A 17,673-nucleotide genomic window follows, 5' to 3' on the forward strand; every position below is an offset into this window, starting at 1 on the left:
ATATATACATATATACATATTCATATATACATATATACATATACATATATACATATATACACATATATACATATATATATCAGGAAGTGCTGTGACACTATAGTCCAGACAGAAAAGTGCGGCTGGGTCATCATTTCAACTTATAGCCACATGAAATAAATGTCTATACTCTGTTACATTATAAAGGTTGACTCAAAATTAATATCATTTAAAATAGCTACACAACCAAAAAAGCTATTTTTATGATGTCCATTTAATTTTCATCATCTAGTTTGTTAGTTTAGCAAGGAAATACTTCCATTTCTTGAAGCCGGTTCAGGGAAGTGAGGCGCAGACTAGAATCTCTCCTGTGGTTCTGTTATTTTATCCTCACTATAAGCAAGCCTGTATCAGAGTCAGCCATAGGCAAGGCCCTGTGTCAGCACTAAACATGTACTGAAGCTCTACTAACCATGTTCTCATACAGGTCCATTACTATTACCCCATTTTCCAAAAAACGGAGACACACAAGTGTTAAGTGACTTGTCAAAAGTCACAAAACTAAGTAAACAGTTGAGTCAGGAAGTTTAATTCTCAATATGTGCTCTCAACTAGTATTTTATGTTTTTAAATAAATTTCAAATATGTTTTAAAAGTTAATACTATGAAAGAAAAATAGAAAAATGTAAGTCTTCTGTACATTACCAAACAGGCAAGAAACAAAATATTTTAACAGGAAATAGGATTAATGAAATATTCAATTACTTATAACAGCTGGAACAAATTAATAACGTGGTCAAAATCTCAAAATAGCATGATTTAAATTTCTGGACACTCATATCTAATTGGAAGCATGTAATACTGGGCTGGGGCTAAGGTTCTATTAGTTTAGCGTCCACCATGGGACTTGTTTGGGTCCCAGACACCCATGCAGAACCTAGTGCCACAAGGTTATAGCCCCTGCGCTGGGAAGGAGGAGGCAGGCAGGTCCCTTAGAGCTCACTGGCTGGCCAACCTAGTCAGAATCCACAGAAGCACTGTGTGAAAAAACAAGGTAGCAGGGTGGTGTTGGCTCAGGTCTTGAATCCCAGCACTAAGCACGCAGAGGCAGGCAGATTTCTGAGTTGGAGGCTGGCCTGGTCTACAGAGTGAGTTCCAGGACAGCCAGGGCTACACAGAGAAACCCTGTCTCAGAAAAAACAAAAGAACAAAACAGGGCGAAGAGCCATTGACAAAGACACCCTATGTCGACATCGACCTTTCACCTACATGCACATATATGCACCCCCACAGAGAACATGTAACATTACATATAATATCATTTCAAGTAACATTAGCAATTAACACAAGGGTTGAATTTGAAGGAACTGCAAAGTTGTTGGATTTGCTAGTGTACTTCTAAGACAGAAATCTGAAGGGCAAAATTAAAGGTCATCTCCAAGGGCAGAGCCTGAGGCTACAGGATCATGAAACACTTTCCTAGTTTAATGTAAAAGGTCATTAGTATTTAAATAACTGGTTTAAACAGCTTCCCACAGGTTCTTAGAAAGCAGTGATTAACACAGTAGAAACAATCAGCCTTGCTTAGTACCAGTAGATGGCTCAGTGCCTGAGGGCAGCTGCTGCCAGGCCTGGCCCCCTCACAGCATCACTAGGACCCACAAGGTAAAGGGAGACAATGACTCCTACAAGTTTTCCTCTGACCTCCACACGTGCATCTTAGTGCGCGCGCTCTCTCTCTTTTATAAACACACACAAATGATAAAATGTAGTATAATTTTTAAAAAACATACTATGCTCATAACCTTCACCATCTGATTTAGATTTTTTTCTTCTAAGATTTAAAACACTACTCTTCACAGTAGCAACTAAAACTGCATAGTCTCCAGATTTTAACCTTGCTATTAACAGCATGATATAAAATAATACATACCATCTTTCCTAACAACCAATCTCTGTGGCTGTGGGGGGTGGGGTGCGGGTGTAGGTAGAGCTTTGGTGCCTTATCTCCCAGTGCCACCTAGTGGAAATGCTGAAGAAGCGACTTTCAGATGCGCTTTAATTTCTGTATGAGTTCTCTGAGTATGTAAAGTATTTTGAGCACAATTGCTCCCCCACCTCCAATGCATCCCAGAGTCCCTCTGCTACCTTTTCTCTCTCAACATCACGCTCCATTCAAAACCTGAGAGTTAAATCAGCGCTGTCTGTAAGTGACCGTCATTTCAGAATTTATGCTTAGGACAACGACAAGGCAGCACGTCTGGGCCAATACAGTACTCAAGCAACCCCAGCACCTTAGAAAAATCCAATTCCCATCCTCATGGTATTACATAATGAGGCATTTTAATTTATAACCATGAAAATAAAAGCCTCTTTAGATAAGTCAGGATTAAACATCAAGGGTTTAGTGGATCTAATGAACTAAATATCAGTTCCAAATATGAGCTTATTAAAGAACTAAATTCGAAAAGAAAACATTGCACCATAAACAAAGTGAGGTCAAGCTGAAGTTACTGAGAGTGTTTCAATCTTACACTTCTATCTGATGCATGAATATCTATATTTCCGTAAATTGTTCCAAGACAGATCACATCGCCTCCTTTGGTTTGAACATGTAACTTTTGACTCTGAAAAACAAAAAACCACAGAGGGTAGAGAGAGTAAGCTTGCATGAAACTTTTTCTTCTGTGCATGCCCATAACATAATCCAGGAATTTAAGCAAAGTATTGAAAAAGACAAAAAGAAACTGTTCTCAAAAGAATTTGGTTTATAGCGTCACTAACTCTGTCACAGTCACAGATGTGAATCCAAAACCCAAGTTATCGGTGAATTTTTAGAAAGATCTATTTTCAGAGTAACCGTGCTTTCCTATCTGGAGCTGACCTTAAGTGAGTTTCTGGAGTGTCACTAAAACTCATGACACTGTAAGCAAAAGCTCATACGCATGCTCATTTGTTGACATAGAGATAATCCCAAGGTATTCCAAAGAGGCCCATCTATGGCTTAAAGACACGGCATTGTAATCTGAAGCCCGCCCAATTCCCACACATCATGAAAACATTTTAAAAGTGAAAATTGAGGGAAAATTATTGAGAGAAATTTTTGTGCGACATTTTTATTTTTTTTAGTTTTTTTAAAAAATTATTTTCTACATTATTTGTTTACATTCCAAATGATTTCCCCTTTCCCGGTTCCCTCCTCCCCCTAAGTCCCAGAAGCCCTCTTCCCTCCACCCATTCCCCAATCAAGCCCCTTCCACTTCTCTGTCCTGGTACTCCCCTACATTGCTGCATCAAGCCTTTCCAGGACTAGGGCCCTCTCCTTCCTTCTTCTTGGGAATGATTTGATATGTGAGTTGTGTCGGGTATTCAGAGCTTCTGGGCTAATACCCACTTATCAGTGACTGCATTCCATGTGTATTCTTTTGTGATTGGGTTACCTCACTTAGGATGATATTTTCTAGTTCCATCCATTTGCCTAAGAATTTCATGAATTCATTGTTTTTAATTGCTGAGTAGTATTCCATTGTGTAAATAAACCACATTTTCTGTATCCATTCCTCCATTGAGGGACATCTGGGTTCTTTCCAGCTTCTGGCTATTATAAATAAGGCTGCTATGAACATAGTAGAGCATGTGTCCTTATTGCATGCCGGGGAATCCTCTGGGTATATGCCCAGGAGTGGTATAACAGTTTTTTTTTTAAAAAACTGCAGAGAATCGGGCGGCGGCGGCGGCGGCGGCAGCAGTGGCTGGTCCAGCTGAAGGGCCATCAGCAGTGGAACCAAGGCGACACAGGGTCCAGTTAGGCCCGGTGCCCACGACCACTGACCTTCTCTGGCCAGCGGGGCTGCAAGCAGCTGCAGATTTGCGGTGCCTTTTGCTGCACGGAAGCCACTTCAGAACTCGGCCTCCCGCCAGTCAGGAGAGCTCACCTCCATCTTGGTTTTGGACTCCAGAGAGATCGGACAGACTGAGGTACACAAATATAACCCGAGGCCAACATCACGGGGGTCTGAGCCTGACGAGCGTTGGCCTGCACCCAGGCCCCGGGCTGTTCGGGGGGGGGGGGGCCATCGGGGTGCCAACCCAGCCAGGAGGTTTTTTTGCCCTGGCCGGTGTGCGTGCCGCCATTTTGCCTACAGGACCCAGAGTGCTTGGGAGGGCAGAGACTGCTAACAAGCATAGCCTGAGGCTAACAAAGCATAGCCTGAGGCTAACAAAGCGGGGGTCTAGGCCCCAACAGGCCCTGTACTGACCCCAAGAACTGGGCGGCTTGGTGGGCCATCTGTGTGTCAACCTGCCCAGGAGGTTGTTAGCCCAGCAGACTCTCCCGCCGCTTTCGGGGAACGCAAACGCGCACACCCGCCATCCTGGTCACCTGGCAGACCCCGTTGACAGTCATGGCCCGAGGGGAACTTTGCTCGGACCTTGGCCTCCCAGGCTTCTGCATGGACCCAGGGCCTGGGCGGCCAGGCTAACCTTGTGTGCGCCAGCCCGGTTGAGGGACCAGCTGCCCAGCAGAGTGATCAGCATGCGGGTGAGGTCCCGGCAGCGTACACCGTCTGCGCTCCCTGGGGGTGCACACGGGCTCCATCTGGTTCACAGACACAATCTGGGGCAAAGCACACTAGAGCTGCAAGGGCACCCAAGAACACATCAGCAGGCCAGTGGGGAGAAGTCGGTATGCTCCGGTGAATCCAGCGGGCCCCAGCGGGAGCCTTCGGGTGCCTGCTTTGGGATCTGAACGACCAGGGCCACAGGGCTCGGTCTCCAGGAAGTGCAGGAGACCCGGTGTGCACCCAGAGACAGTCTGGGAGCTCGCAGCATGGCTTGCTCCTGTGGCCCAGAACTTGGGTCCCAGTCCTGAGGCCTCTGGCGGGAGCCCTCAGCTCAACTCTCTCCGCTTCCGGATCCAGATCAGCCTGGGTGGCAACACCCAGGTCCTCTCCAGGTCCTGCAAGAGGCAGGAGGGGCTTCTGGGTGGCCAGCTGGGAGAAGTTGGTGTGCTCCGGTGAATCCAGCGGGCACCAGCAGGAGCCTTTGGGTTCCTGCTTCGGGATCTGAACAGCCTGGGCAACAGCGCCCTGTCTCCAGGCAGTGCAGGAGGTAAGCTGTGCACCAGAGGCCACCTGGGAAGGGGCAGCTTGCACTGGTGAGTCCAGCACTGACAAGACCAACTAACACCAGTGAGAACTAGATGGCAAAAGGCTAACGCAGGAACATCACTAACAGAAATCAAGGCAATATGGCAACATCTGAACCCAATTCTCCTCTACCAGCATGTCCTGGATACCCCATCACACCAGTAAAACAAGATTTGGATTTAAAATCACTGGTCATGATGCTGGTACAGGAACACATGAAGGACATACTTAAAGAAATTCAGGAGAAAATGGATCAAAAGTTAGAAGCCCTTGCAAGGGAAACACAAAAATCATTGAAAGAAATCCAGGAGGATACAAAAGCCAATAATGAGGAAACGCAAAAAACACTTAAAGAAATACAGGAGAACTTTGGTCAACAGGCTGAGATCATGAAAGAGGAAACACAAAAATCTCTTAAAGAATTAGAGGAAAGCACAAACAAGCAAGTGAAGGAGCTAAGCAAAACCATCCAGGATCTAAAATCAGAAGTAGAAACAACTAAGAAAACTCGAAGAGAGACATCTTTGGAGATAGAAAGCCTTGGGAAGAAATCAGGGGACAGAGATGCAAATATCAACAACAGAATACAAGAGATAGAAGAAAGAATCTCAGATGCTGAAGATTCCATAGAAACCATGGACTCAACAGTTAAAGAAAATGCAAAATGCAAAAAGCTTGTAACCCAAAATATCCAGGAAATCCAGGACACAATGAAAAGACCAAACCTAAGGATTATAGGCATAGATGAGAGTGAAGATTTACAACTTAAAGGGCCAGCAAATATCTTCAATAAAATTATGGAAGAAAACTTCCCTAACCTAAAGAGAGAGATGCCCATGAATATACAAGAAGCCTACAGAACTCCAAACAGACTGGACCAGAACAGAAATACTTCCCGTCACATAATAATCAAAACACCAAATGTTCTAAACAAAGAAAGAATATTAAAGGCAGTAAGAGAAAAAGGCCAAGTAACATATAAAGGAAGACCTATCAGAATCACAGCAGACTTTTCACCTGAGACTATGAAGGCTAGAAGGTCCTGGGCAGATCTCATGCAGACTCTAAGAGAACACAAATGCCAGCCAAAACTACTATATCCAGCAAAACTCTCAATCACCGTAGATGGAGAAACTAAGATATTTCATGACAAAACCAAGTTTACCCAATATCTATCCACAAACCCAGCCCTACAAAGGATAATAGGAGGAAAACACCAATACAAGGAGGGAAACTTCACCCTGGAAAAAGCAAGATAGTAACCTTTCATAAAACCCAAAAGAAGTTAAGCAATCAAATTTAAAAATAACGTCAAAAATGATAGGTAGTAACAATCACTATTCCTTAATATCTCTTAACATCAATGGACTTAATGCCCCAATAAAAAGACACAGACTAACTGACTGGATACGTAAACAGGACCCTACATTTTGCTGCTTACAGGAAACACACCTCAGGGTCAAAGACAAACACTACCTTAGAGTAAAAGGCTGGAAGACAATTTTACAAGCAAATGGTCTCAGGAAACAAGCTGGAGTAGCCATTTTAATATCAGATAAAATTGACTTTCAACCCAAAGTCATCAAAAGAGACTCTGAGGGACATTTCTTACTGGTCAAAGGAAAAATACAACAAGAAGAACTCTCAATCCTGAACATCTATGCTCCAAATGCAAGGGCACCCTCTTTCGTAAAAGAAACTTTATTGAAACTCAAAGCACACGTTGCACCTAACACATTAATTGTGGGTGACTTCAACACTGCACTTTCCTCAATGGACCGATCAGGAAAACAGAAACTAAACAGGGACACAATGAAACTAATTGAAAATTTGGACCAATTAGATTTAACAGATATATATAGAACATTCTATCCTAAAGCAAAAGAATATACCTTTTTCTCAGCACCTCATGGTACCTTCTCCAAAATCGAACATATAATTGGTCACAAGACAGACCTCAACAAATATAAGAAGATCGAACTAATCCCATGCCTCCTATCAGATCACTATGGAGTAAAAGTGGTCTTCAATAGCAACAAAAACAACAGAAAACCCGCATACACGTGGAAACTGAACAATATTCTACTCAATGATACCTTGGTCAAGGAAGAAATAAGGAAAGAAATTAAAGACTTTTTAGAACACAATGAAAATGAAGACACAACATACCCAAATCTATGGGACACAATGAAAGCAGTGCTAAGAGGAAAACTCATAGTCCTGAGTGCCTCCAAAAAGAAAATGGAGAGAGCATACATTACCAGCTTAATGACACACCTGAAAGCCCTGGAACAAAAAGAAGCTATTTCACTCAGGAGGAGTAGAAGGCAGGAAATCATCAAACTCAGGGCCGAAATCAATCAAGTAGAAACAAAGAGAACCATACAAAGAATCAACAAAACCAGGAGCTGGTTCTTTGAGAAAATCAACAGGATAGATAAACCCTTAGCCAGACTGACCAAAGGGCACAGAGAAAGTATCCAAATTAACAAACTTAGAAATGAAAAGGGAGATATAAAAAAATCATCAGATCCTACTACAAGAGCCTGTACTCAACACAACTGGAGAATCTGGAGGAAATGGACAATTTCCTTGACAGATACCAAATACCAAAATTAAATCAGGACCAACTAGACCATCTAAACAGTCCCATAATGCCTAAAGAAATAGAAGGAGTCATAGAAAGTCTTCCAACCAAAAAAAGCACAGGACCAGATGGTTTCAGTGCAGAATTCTATCAGACCTTCAAAGAAGAGTTAACACCAATACTCTTCAAACTATTCCACAAGATAGAAACAGAAGGAACACTACCCAATTCCTTCTAGGAAGCCACAATTATGCTGATACCAAAACCACACAAAGATCCAACAAAGAAAGAGAACTTCAGACCAATTTCCCTTATGAACATCAATGCAAAAATACTCAATAAAATTCTTGCCAACCAAATCCAAGAACACATCAAAACGATCATCCACCATGATCAAGTAGGCTTTATCCCGGGAATGCAGGGTTGGTTCAATATACGGAAATCCATCAATGCAATCCACTACATAAACAAACTCAAAGAAAAAAACCACATGGTCATTTCATTGGATGCTGAAAAAGCATTTGACAAAATTCAGCATCCTTTCATGCTTAAAGTCTTGGAGAGAACAGGAATTCAAAGCCCATACCTAAACATAGTAAAAGCAATATACAGCAAACCGGTAGCCAGCATCAAATGGAGGGAAACTTGAAGCAATCCCACTGAAATCAGGGACCAGACAAGGCTGCCCCCTTTCTCCTTATCTTTTCAATATTGTACTCGAGGTACTAGCTCGGGCAATTCGACAACATAAGGAGGTCAAAGGGATACAAATCGGAAAGGAAGAAGTCAAACTATCATTATTTGCAGATGACATGATAGTCTACCTAAGTGACCCAAAAAACTCCACTAGAGAGCTCCTACAGCTGATAAACAACTTCAGCAAAGTGGCAGGTTATAAAATCAACTCAGGCAAATCAGTGGCCTTCCTATACTCAAAGGATAAGCAGGCTGAGAAAGAAATTAGGGAAATGACACCCTTCACAATAGCCACAAACAGTATAAAGTATCTTGGGGTGACTCTTACCAAACATGTGAAAGATCTGTATGACAAGAACTTCAAGACTCTGAAGAAGGAAATGGAAGAAGACCTCAAAAAATGGGAAAACCTCCCATGCTCATGGATCAGTAGAATCAATATAGTTAAAATGGCCATTTTGCCAAAAGCAATATACAGATTCATTGCAATACCCATCAAAATCCCAACTCAATTCTTCACAGAGTTAGAAAGAGCAATTATCAAATTCATCTGGAACAACAAAAAACCCAGGATAGCTAAAACTATTCTCAGCAACAAAAGAAAGTCTGGGGGAATCAGTATCCCTGACCTCAAGCAATACTACAGAGCAATAGTGTTAAAAACTGCATGGTATTGGTGCAGTGACAGGCAGGAGGATCAATGGAACAGGATTGAAGATCCAGAAATGAACCCACACACCTATGGCCACTTGATCCTCGACAAAGAGGCTGAAAACATCCAATGGAAAAAAGATAGCCTTTTCAACAAATGGTGCTGGTTCAGCTGGAGGTCAGCATGCAGAAGAATGCGAATTGATCCATCCTTGTCTCCTTGTACTAAGCTCAAATCCAAATGGATCAAGGACCTCCACATAAAGCCAGACACTCTGAAGCTAATAGAAAAGAAACTGGGGAAGACCCTTGAGGACATCGGTACAGGGAGAAAGTTTATGAACAGAACACCAATAGCATATGCTCTAAGATCAAGAATTGACAAATGGGACCTCATAAAATTACAAAGTTTCTGTAAGGCAAAGGACATCATCAAGAAGACAAATCGGCAACCAACAAATTGGGAAAAGATCTTCACCAATCCTACATCAGATATAGGGCTAATATCCAATATATATAAAGAACTCAAGAAGTTAGACTCCAGAAAACCAAACAACCCTATTAAAAAATGGGGCACAGAGTTAAACAAAGAATTCTCACCTGAAGAACTTCGGATGGCGGAGAAGCATCTTAAAAAATGCTCAACTTCATTAGTCATTAGGGAAATGCAAATCAAAACAACCCTGAGATTTCACCTTACACCAGTCAGAATGGCTAAGATTAAAAATTCAGGAGACAGCAGGTGTTGGAGAGGGTGTGGAGAAAGAGGAACACTCCTCCACTGCTGGTGGGGTTGCAAATTGGTACAACCACTCTGGAAATCAGTCTGGCGGTTCCTCCGAAAACTGGGCACCTCACTTCCAGAAGATCCTGCTATACCACTCCTGGGCATATACCCAGAAGACTCCCCACCATGTAATAAGGATACATGCTCTACTATGTTCATAGCAGCCCTATTTATAATTGCCAGATGCTGGAAAAAACCCAGGTATCCCTCAACAGAAGAGTGGATGCAAAAAATGTGGTATATCTACACAATGGAGTACTATTCAGCCATTAGAAACAATGAATTCATGAAATTCTTAGGCAAATGGATGGAGCTAGAGAACATCATACTAAGTGAGGTAACCCAGACTCAAAAGGTGAATCATGGTATGCACTCACTAATAAGTGGATATTAACCTAGAAAACTGGAATACCCAAATCATAATCCACACATCAAATGAGGTACAAGAAGAAAGGAGGAGTGGCCCCTGGTTCTGGAAAGACTCAGTGAAGCAGTATTCGGCAAAACCAGAACGGGGAAGTGGGAAGGGGTGGGTGAGAGGACAGAGGAAGAAAAAGGGGCTTATGGAACTTTCGGGGAGTGGGGGGCTAGAAAAGGGGAAATCATTTGAAATGTAAATAAAAAAATTATATCGAATAAAAAAAACAAAAAACTGCGAACGTGAGACACTCGCTCGCTCACCTCCTTAAGGACACTGAGTAAAGGCAGCACTACCACAAGCCTTCCTTGGCCAGTAAAGAAAGCTGGGGAGAGTTTAAGCTTGGAAAGCACAAACATAAGTCAAATCCCAGCTGCACTACTTTAGCTGTGTGTTCGTGAGTGAATTTGCAGGCCTTTTGGTGCCTCCTAGTTTCCATTCTTGACAAATGAAGATGCTCCAATGTAGGACCATGAAAGGCAGCCAGCCTGGTTTCTGGTTGAGCTAGGTTGGAAACCCTGGGGATAACCCTGCAAGGAACAGTAGGCGTTTTGCCACGCTCCTGGACACCAGGCTCCTGACATGAGGCCGCAACCCTCCATAATTTTGTGGCCATCAGTAACATAAGGACAACGCCCCAAGCCCCTCCACAGGTAGGGGAAGTGACCACAGGTCATGTAGCCTCAAGACAGAGCTCCTTTTAATGAGGTACTTAAAGGTCTGAAGGGCTTAGCCAATAATCTCCCCTTCTCAGACTCTCCTTCCTGCAAAAGGTATTTAACCTCAGGCCTGCCTGAGAAAGTGGGGTACGGTTTACGGTGTACTCATCGCCACTCTCCACTGTGACAATAAGTGCCCTAAACCATGGGCTGTCTCTTTGCTTCGGGGATCCGCAACGGGAAGCGGGTCTTCACCTAAAGAGCCAGCCATCTAGTCTCCTGCAGGAGGCTTCTCAGCACTCCCAGCCACGGCCTCCACCAAGCCAAGCTGCCCACCAAGCAAGCCAAGGACTGTGCTCCCTGTGTGACCCAGCCGGAGCTCTCCCTCTTTCCCCCTTTGACCCAGGCGCCTGTGCCCCCATCCACTCCCCCCCTCACTCTGTTCTCTGCTCTTCCAGAGGCACCTAGATGGCCAAGAGTCTGAGAATCTGATGTCCCCCAGCCTCTGTACAGGTCCCGGAACCACAGAGCCAACTCTGGCAGTCTCTGGGACCTCAGACTGCGCTCCCCCAACATCAGAGTGGAGTCCTGAGGCTTCCCATAGCCTGATGCCTCGCCCTGTGCTAGCGTGGGGTAAGAGCAGTCCAAACTCCCACACCTCTCCTCCACCAGTGACCCGAGTCCCAAGCAGACAGGAGACACCCTGTAACTCCACACTCCATGGCTAAACAAGGCTTAGCTGAGATTCTCAGTACCTATTAACTATTCATTAGCAGTAAGCATTATTAAAATAGCATAACCCTATGTATGATGTTAAATAACCCTATGATGTTAAATAAGTGAAAGACATATTAACAGATGATCACTAATTTAAGATGATATTGTATCATATTTTTAAAAACCTAGGCCAGCTATCTTACCACAGTGTCTGCATTTATGACTATAAGTTAGTTAAGGCCACATTGCAAGAATAATTCTCTTCATACAAGGCCGGTGTCTTTCTTTCTCTGCTGCTGAGATGAAACATGACCAAAACCAGCACTGGGGAGGAAAGGGTTGACTTGGGCTACAGATCACAGTCCATCGTGGAGGGAGGCCAAGGCAGAACCTGCACTGAGCAGCAGTGTCAGCAGAGACCATGGGGAGCTCTGCTATTGGCTTCCTCAGCCTGCTTTCTCATATAGCCCAAGACCACCAGCCTAGGGGCGGCACAACCCTCAGCGGGCTGGGCCCTCCCACATCGATCAATAACGAAGGAAACGGCCCACCGCCTTGCCCACTGATAGAGCCTCAATCAAGGCCTCTTCACAGGCGGCTCTAATTTGTGGCAATAAACCAGAAGAACACGTATCAGCTTTGGTTCTTCTAATTCCTTTTCAGCTAGGTGTAAAGACTGAGTTCATAGTCTTCCACAGAACAACTACAAAATAAAGAAAGAATTAAACTCTATCTTGAAATTACTGAAATGGATTCATCAAAACAGAAGCACCATTGAGCGAATAAACATTTCTAAGGAAGAATGGGTCAATCATTCTCACTAATGTTTTTAAAGTTAAAGCTATGAAGCTACAACACGAAGATGACCAAGCTCACCGAAGCCTATCAGAGTATTGGGTTTTGATCCTGCAAATGCTGTATCAGTTAGAAAGAAGAGTAACCTTCCCTAGGGAGTGTATTTTGAAACATTTATGGCTAAGACCAATCTCATTTTTTAAAAAATGGAATGTAAAATTGTTAACTACAAAACAAGAAGAATTATCTGCTAGTTTGCAAAACCGCCTGCCTAATCCTCTGGTAAAGAGCTTTTGATATATTAAAAGTTTCAGTAAAATAGCCATTGATTTAAGTAGTTATAGGATATACTTTCTTTGTTCTTTAATAAGTAGAAGAAAATGAAAATGTTGCAAAATGTACTTTGCATCAATGATGCTTCAGTTTTAAATTAATTTCAGAAATTTTAAGATAGAGTTTAATTCTTTTAAGTATACTTTTTTTTTTTTTTTTTTTAGTTTTATAGTCTCTCAAAATCCTAAATATATACTTTCGGGTTTTACTATACTTTGAAATGAAGTATATAATAATAATTGTGATACCATAAACATAAAACTTTCAAAGTTGCTATGACATTTGGGCTTTTTAAGGCAAAATTCTTTGTAGATTCTCTAAAAGATGAAAGAGAATAATCTAAATAACAAATTAAGCCTTGTAGTTTGATTCGATACTTTAGTTTGTAGGGGTAACTGGAACAAAGTTACCTTCACAGACTGCAGGATGCTGGTCCCCTGCTCAGTGTTGATTTTACAGCTATCACATTCAATATTCTGCACTTTTACAGAACCAGACCCTGATGACTCGATATTCAAATCTAGAAGCAGAAGCAGAGAGAAGGAAAAAGTCAGTGGCTAGGCCTCAGGGCGTTCTAATACTCCCTGGATACCCAGATCCTCAGGGATTCGCTGCAGTACTGAATGATCAGGAGGGTTTCTTCCTGAAAACAAGACGTCTTTCCTAAGGCAGCAGGATCAAGGGCAGCTTAGAGATCATACCTGCTGGCTTGTATCATCTAAAGAGAGGCAATACCACAGGAGGGAATAAAGGAGCTGAGATGGCCATCCTTGTAGGTAGGTGCTCACGTCTCCTGGGGAATATCCTAGAAGCCCCATGCCACAGAAAGGACACACACAAATGAGCAGGATACAACAGTGAACTAACAAGCCATCAAACATCAGCTGAGTCGGCCAGTCTTGTCCTACAGTCCCCTAATTTAAGGAATATAATAATAGCGTGGATCAGTGTATGTGACCATGACCTAAGATTTCAAATTCTACTCTAGCCTTTCATAACCCCAACATGGGAATACTGCTACATAACTACATCACAAGGTATTTGGTGTAATTTTTAATAACCAGAACCACTTTTAAAAACCGAGTGATAGGAAGAATTAAAGCCACAATCTTGTGGATAAATAAGAGTGTATTTAAAGGAAATTTGGAAAATAGGAATTGACAGGTGGCCTTTTTAGCAGTAATTTAAATCATTACCTTAGATATGTCTTTATAAAAACAAAATAGTTGCTGGGCATTGCGATGCACGCCTTTTATCTCAGCAGTTAGGAGGCAGAGGCAGATGGATCTCTTAGTACAATATCAGCTTGGTCTACACTGAGTTCTGTAGGAGAGCCAGGGCTCTGTAAAGGGATTCTGTCTCAAAAACAAAACAAACAGCAATAACAAAAAGTTTAAAAGTGACAATGACCATGCAATTACATTAATATAAATGATTGCCGTAAGCTGGAGCACAGAGACAAATACGGCTGTCCTGTTACCTTGGTGTGATAAAACACTGACCAACTCCATGTGGTGGGAAAGGGTTCGTCTCCTAACCCTCCTAACCCGTCATGCAGGAAAGTCAGGACAAGCTCAGGGCAGAAACTGAGGAAGCAATCACGGGGAACATCGCCTTGCTCTCCGGCAGTCTCTCAGCTTGCTTTTTTCTACAACCCAGGGCCAACCCGTGTGGTTGGGCCCTCCCATTCCAATCAGTAATCAAGAAATGCTTCTTGAGTATTGCAGACTTGCCTACGGGTCAATCTGAAGAAGGCCTTTTGTCAACTCCCTCTCCCAGGTGACTCTAGCTGTGTCAGGCTGACAAAAAAACTAACCAGCACAATTATGTTCCCCCAAAGCGTGTTATTGGGACCCAATGCCACATAATAGTTAAACACTATGAATTTCCTCACCCGCATGGCGATGGGTTAAATTAGCAACATACACTGAGAGAAAATGAGAGCACATAAAAAGCCAAACACTCATCAACAGAACTGCCCAACTGAGTCTCATCACAAGGCAGGAAACAAGGCAGACCCGACAACTCTACAGACAAGGAATGGGATTCTAAGCACACTCTGCTCTTTGGGAAGTAGGATGGTGTGATGGTTTGCATAAACTTGTCCCAGGGAATGGCACTATTAGAAGATGGAGGAAGTGTGTCGCTGTGGGGATGGGCTTAGAGGTCTTCCTCCTAGAGGACTGAGGATTCTCAGTCTGTTCCTGGCTTCCTTTGGATAAAGATGTAGAACCCTCAGCTCCTCCTGCACCATGCCTGCCTGGAGGCTGCCTTGCTTCTGCCTTGATGACAATGGATTGACCCTCTGAACCTGTAAGCTAGCCCCAATTAAATGCCGTCTTTTATAAAACTTGCATTGGTCATGGTGTCTGTTCACAGCAGTAAAACTCTGACTAAGACAGAAGTGGAATTAAGGCTAGACACAGCAGTAGCAATGGGACATCCACTGGGTCACTCTATCACAAGCCGGAGGAACAACTATCAATAAAATCATTATGTAGATCTGAGGGGCCTATGGAATAGAGGCAGGACCCTGGAAATAGGCCTCAAGCTCTAAAAAGATGCAATGAGGTGCTCTGGGACCAACAGCAGAGGTAATGTCCATCTCATAGGAGCTGTTTTAAGTTCTGCCCCTCTCTCTGATACCCATTTTATTCTGCACTGTGGTGAAGGCCCACCAGCACCTTCAGATTATTACATTTTGGAGGCACGGTCTCTTATTCATGTAGGCTAGTTAGAAGTCAAGAAGCAATAAAGCTTAACTGCTGAGCCACTCCAGTCAGCTCAAATCCTAGCCCTGCCTATCTGTATTTAAGGTGGAAAGGCACCCAAGAAAGCAAATTTCTTAATGCCACCACGCAGGGGGCCTTTTGTTTGTTTAGTTACACTACGTATCTTATGATACCTCCTTTACTTCAATGTCCTCATCTGAAATGCTGACAAAAGCATCCACCCTACCGAGCAGCTGGGAGGGTAAATCTAAAATAATCTTATACGAGGTAAATGGCGCTATTGCTAGCATCGGCAACATCATCCTTCAGTTCCAGGAAGAATGAGAGCCCCGAGAACCCTTTCTAGAAAAGTTTGTGTGCTCAGAAGCTTGCATCTGGGAAATAACAGGACCCAGATCCCTAAGAAATATGTTTTGCAGGTACCATTATGAATTTTCCCAGGCAGTCTTAACTATGTGTCTTGCTTCAACGTTTGTTATTCGAAGAGAATTTACTTTCGCCTAAGTGGATAGACACCTACTAGCCTTGGTGCCTGTTGGAAAGCAAGTATTTTTATTTAGGTTAGCTAGCGGCAGCTACAGATAGAGCTGACTAGGGACCAAAGCCCCAAGATGTGGACTACCAAACCACTGGATAGTTATCAGGAAAACTCAACCCTGAACCATGCTAATGACTATGGCAAAGAAGAACACGGGGGGGGGGGGGGGCTCTATAATGTAATTAGACGCAGATTATTCCAATACATGCTTCCATTCGGTTTTAATTTTTCTCCTTAATTGGGAACCTAACGCTTGAACACTAGTCAGGAACCCAAGAGTGCTGCTTTAGAAAAGAGACCTCCGGAGAGGGCCAATTAGCCTAGACAGTCGTTTTGTGACCCAAACCCTTTTTTACTTCACTTGCCAAACTTGACGGGTGCGTTCACCTCCACCGACGCCCGGGGGTCGATGTCGTCCGACAGAATGGCCATCTCCTGCCGAGCTGCATCATACTCGACCTGCAGGCTGTCCAGGCCGCGCGCCCCGTGCCCCACGCCGCACACCGCCACCTGCACGCGGTCGCCATCGGGGTGCGCCAGGAGATCCAGGGGCCTCACGGCCAGGTGGCATGGGAGCCGCGCCCTCAGCCGCCCAAACGGGCTCACCTGCAGCGTCCACTCCCTCAGAGCCCCGCGCGCCCGGCCGGCCTTAGGGTCGTCGGGCGCCGATCCCTGCCTCTCGGCCCCACCGGAGCCGCATGTCCGGGCCCCGAGAGCTCCGAACAAGGCGCCCGCCCGCACTCGGGACGCGCAAGCGGGGAGGCGGCCGAACATGCTCTCCCTCGGAACCCTTCAGCCTTGGCTCGCTGGTCCGGGGACCGCCCGAACCACGAGCTGCCTCGGGTCCGTCACGAAGGCGACCGCCTGCACGGCTCCGGCTCCGCCGAGGAAGAACGAGCCAGGCCCCAGCACGGTACTTAAGGACTTAAATCTCAGCCTCAAAACAATCCCGGTAAGAAAATGAAAACTTCAAAGATCCTTGTTGAAACCCTGACCCGGACTAGTCACCTATTTTCGACCCTTTGGCGGAGGCCGTCGGAATATGTAGTTTTGAAGGAGTCAAACATTAAGGCGGTCTGGTAGCTCTGAAACTACATATCCCAGGAGGCAGTGCGCTGAATAGAGAGTGACAAGAGCCGATTGGTAGGGGCGTCCCCGTTGCTTCAAGCCCATTGGCCAAGAGAGCAGAGAAAGGAAAAAAACTTAATGTAACTGACCAATGAAAAGAGTAGAAGGGACAAGATAAACTCAGCTGTGCCGTTACTTTGGATACCAAGGACGCAACTCTTAGGAGAGGTTTTGAAGTCCCCAAGGACCAAAACGCGGAGAAAAAAAAGTCAAAATAAGGATCAGGACCAAAAGAAAGGGTAAGAAACAGCATGTTTCTAGATGGGAATTAGATTCAAAATTAGGAATACTCTCTCTAGGTGGTTAGAATCAAACTTCACCAAACTAATGGGGATCGCTTGGGAATAGAAGATTCTCCCCTAGCAAGAGACCTTAGCAAGAGAAGACAGACCCATTCTGTTGCTTCCTCACTTCTCCATCCTTTAAGGAAACTCCCTCTCAGGCAGAAAATAATAGATAGAAAAAGTGTTAGAACCTTGGCCCTTTCTTAACTGTAAGTCCCTTAG

At 44.0% G+C, this 17,673-nt stretch overlaps 1 protein-coding gene across 3 annotated transcripts in view; it reads right to left on the bottom strand.

Annotated features, from left to right (window-relative positions):
• Positions 1-17,113, bottom strand: part of Fam185a (family with sequence similarity 185 member A) — an 81,831-nt gene extending 64,718 nt beyond the window's left edge. For all 3 annotated transcript variants that reach the window (XM_052173096.1, XM_052173095.1, XM_052173094.1), the window contains exons 1-3: positions 16,405-17,113; positions 13,180-13,289; positions 2,514-2,606 (exon numbers count right to left, since the gene is read on the bottom strand). In XM_052173096.1, coding sequence (XP_052029056.1) covers positions 2,514-2,606; positions 13,180-13,289; positions 16,405-16,813 — 612 coding nt within the window. In that variant the 5' untranslated portion in view covers positions 16,814-17,113. The remainder of the gene's footprint in view (positions 1-2,513; positions 2,607-13,179; positions 13,290-16,404) is intronic.
• Between the last annotated feature and the right edge of the window lie 560 nt (positions 17,114-17,673).

The sequence above is a fragment of the Apodemus sylvaticus genome, chromosome 2, assembly GCF_947179515.1.
Source record: "Apodemus sylvaticus chromosome 2, mApoSyl1.1, whole genome shotgun sequence".
NCBI lineage: Eukaryota > Metazoa > Chordata > Mammalia > Rodentia > Muridae > Apodemus > Apodemus sylvaticus.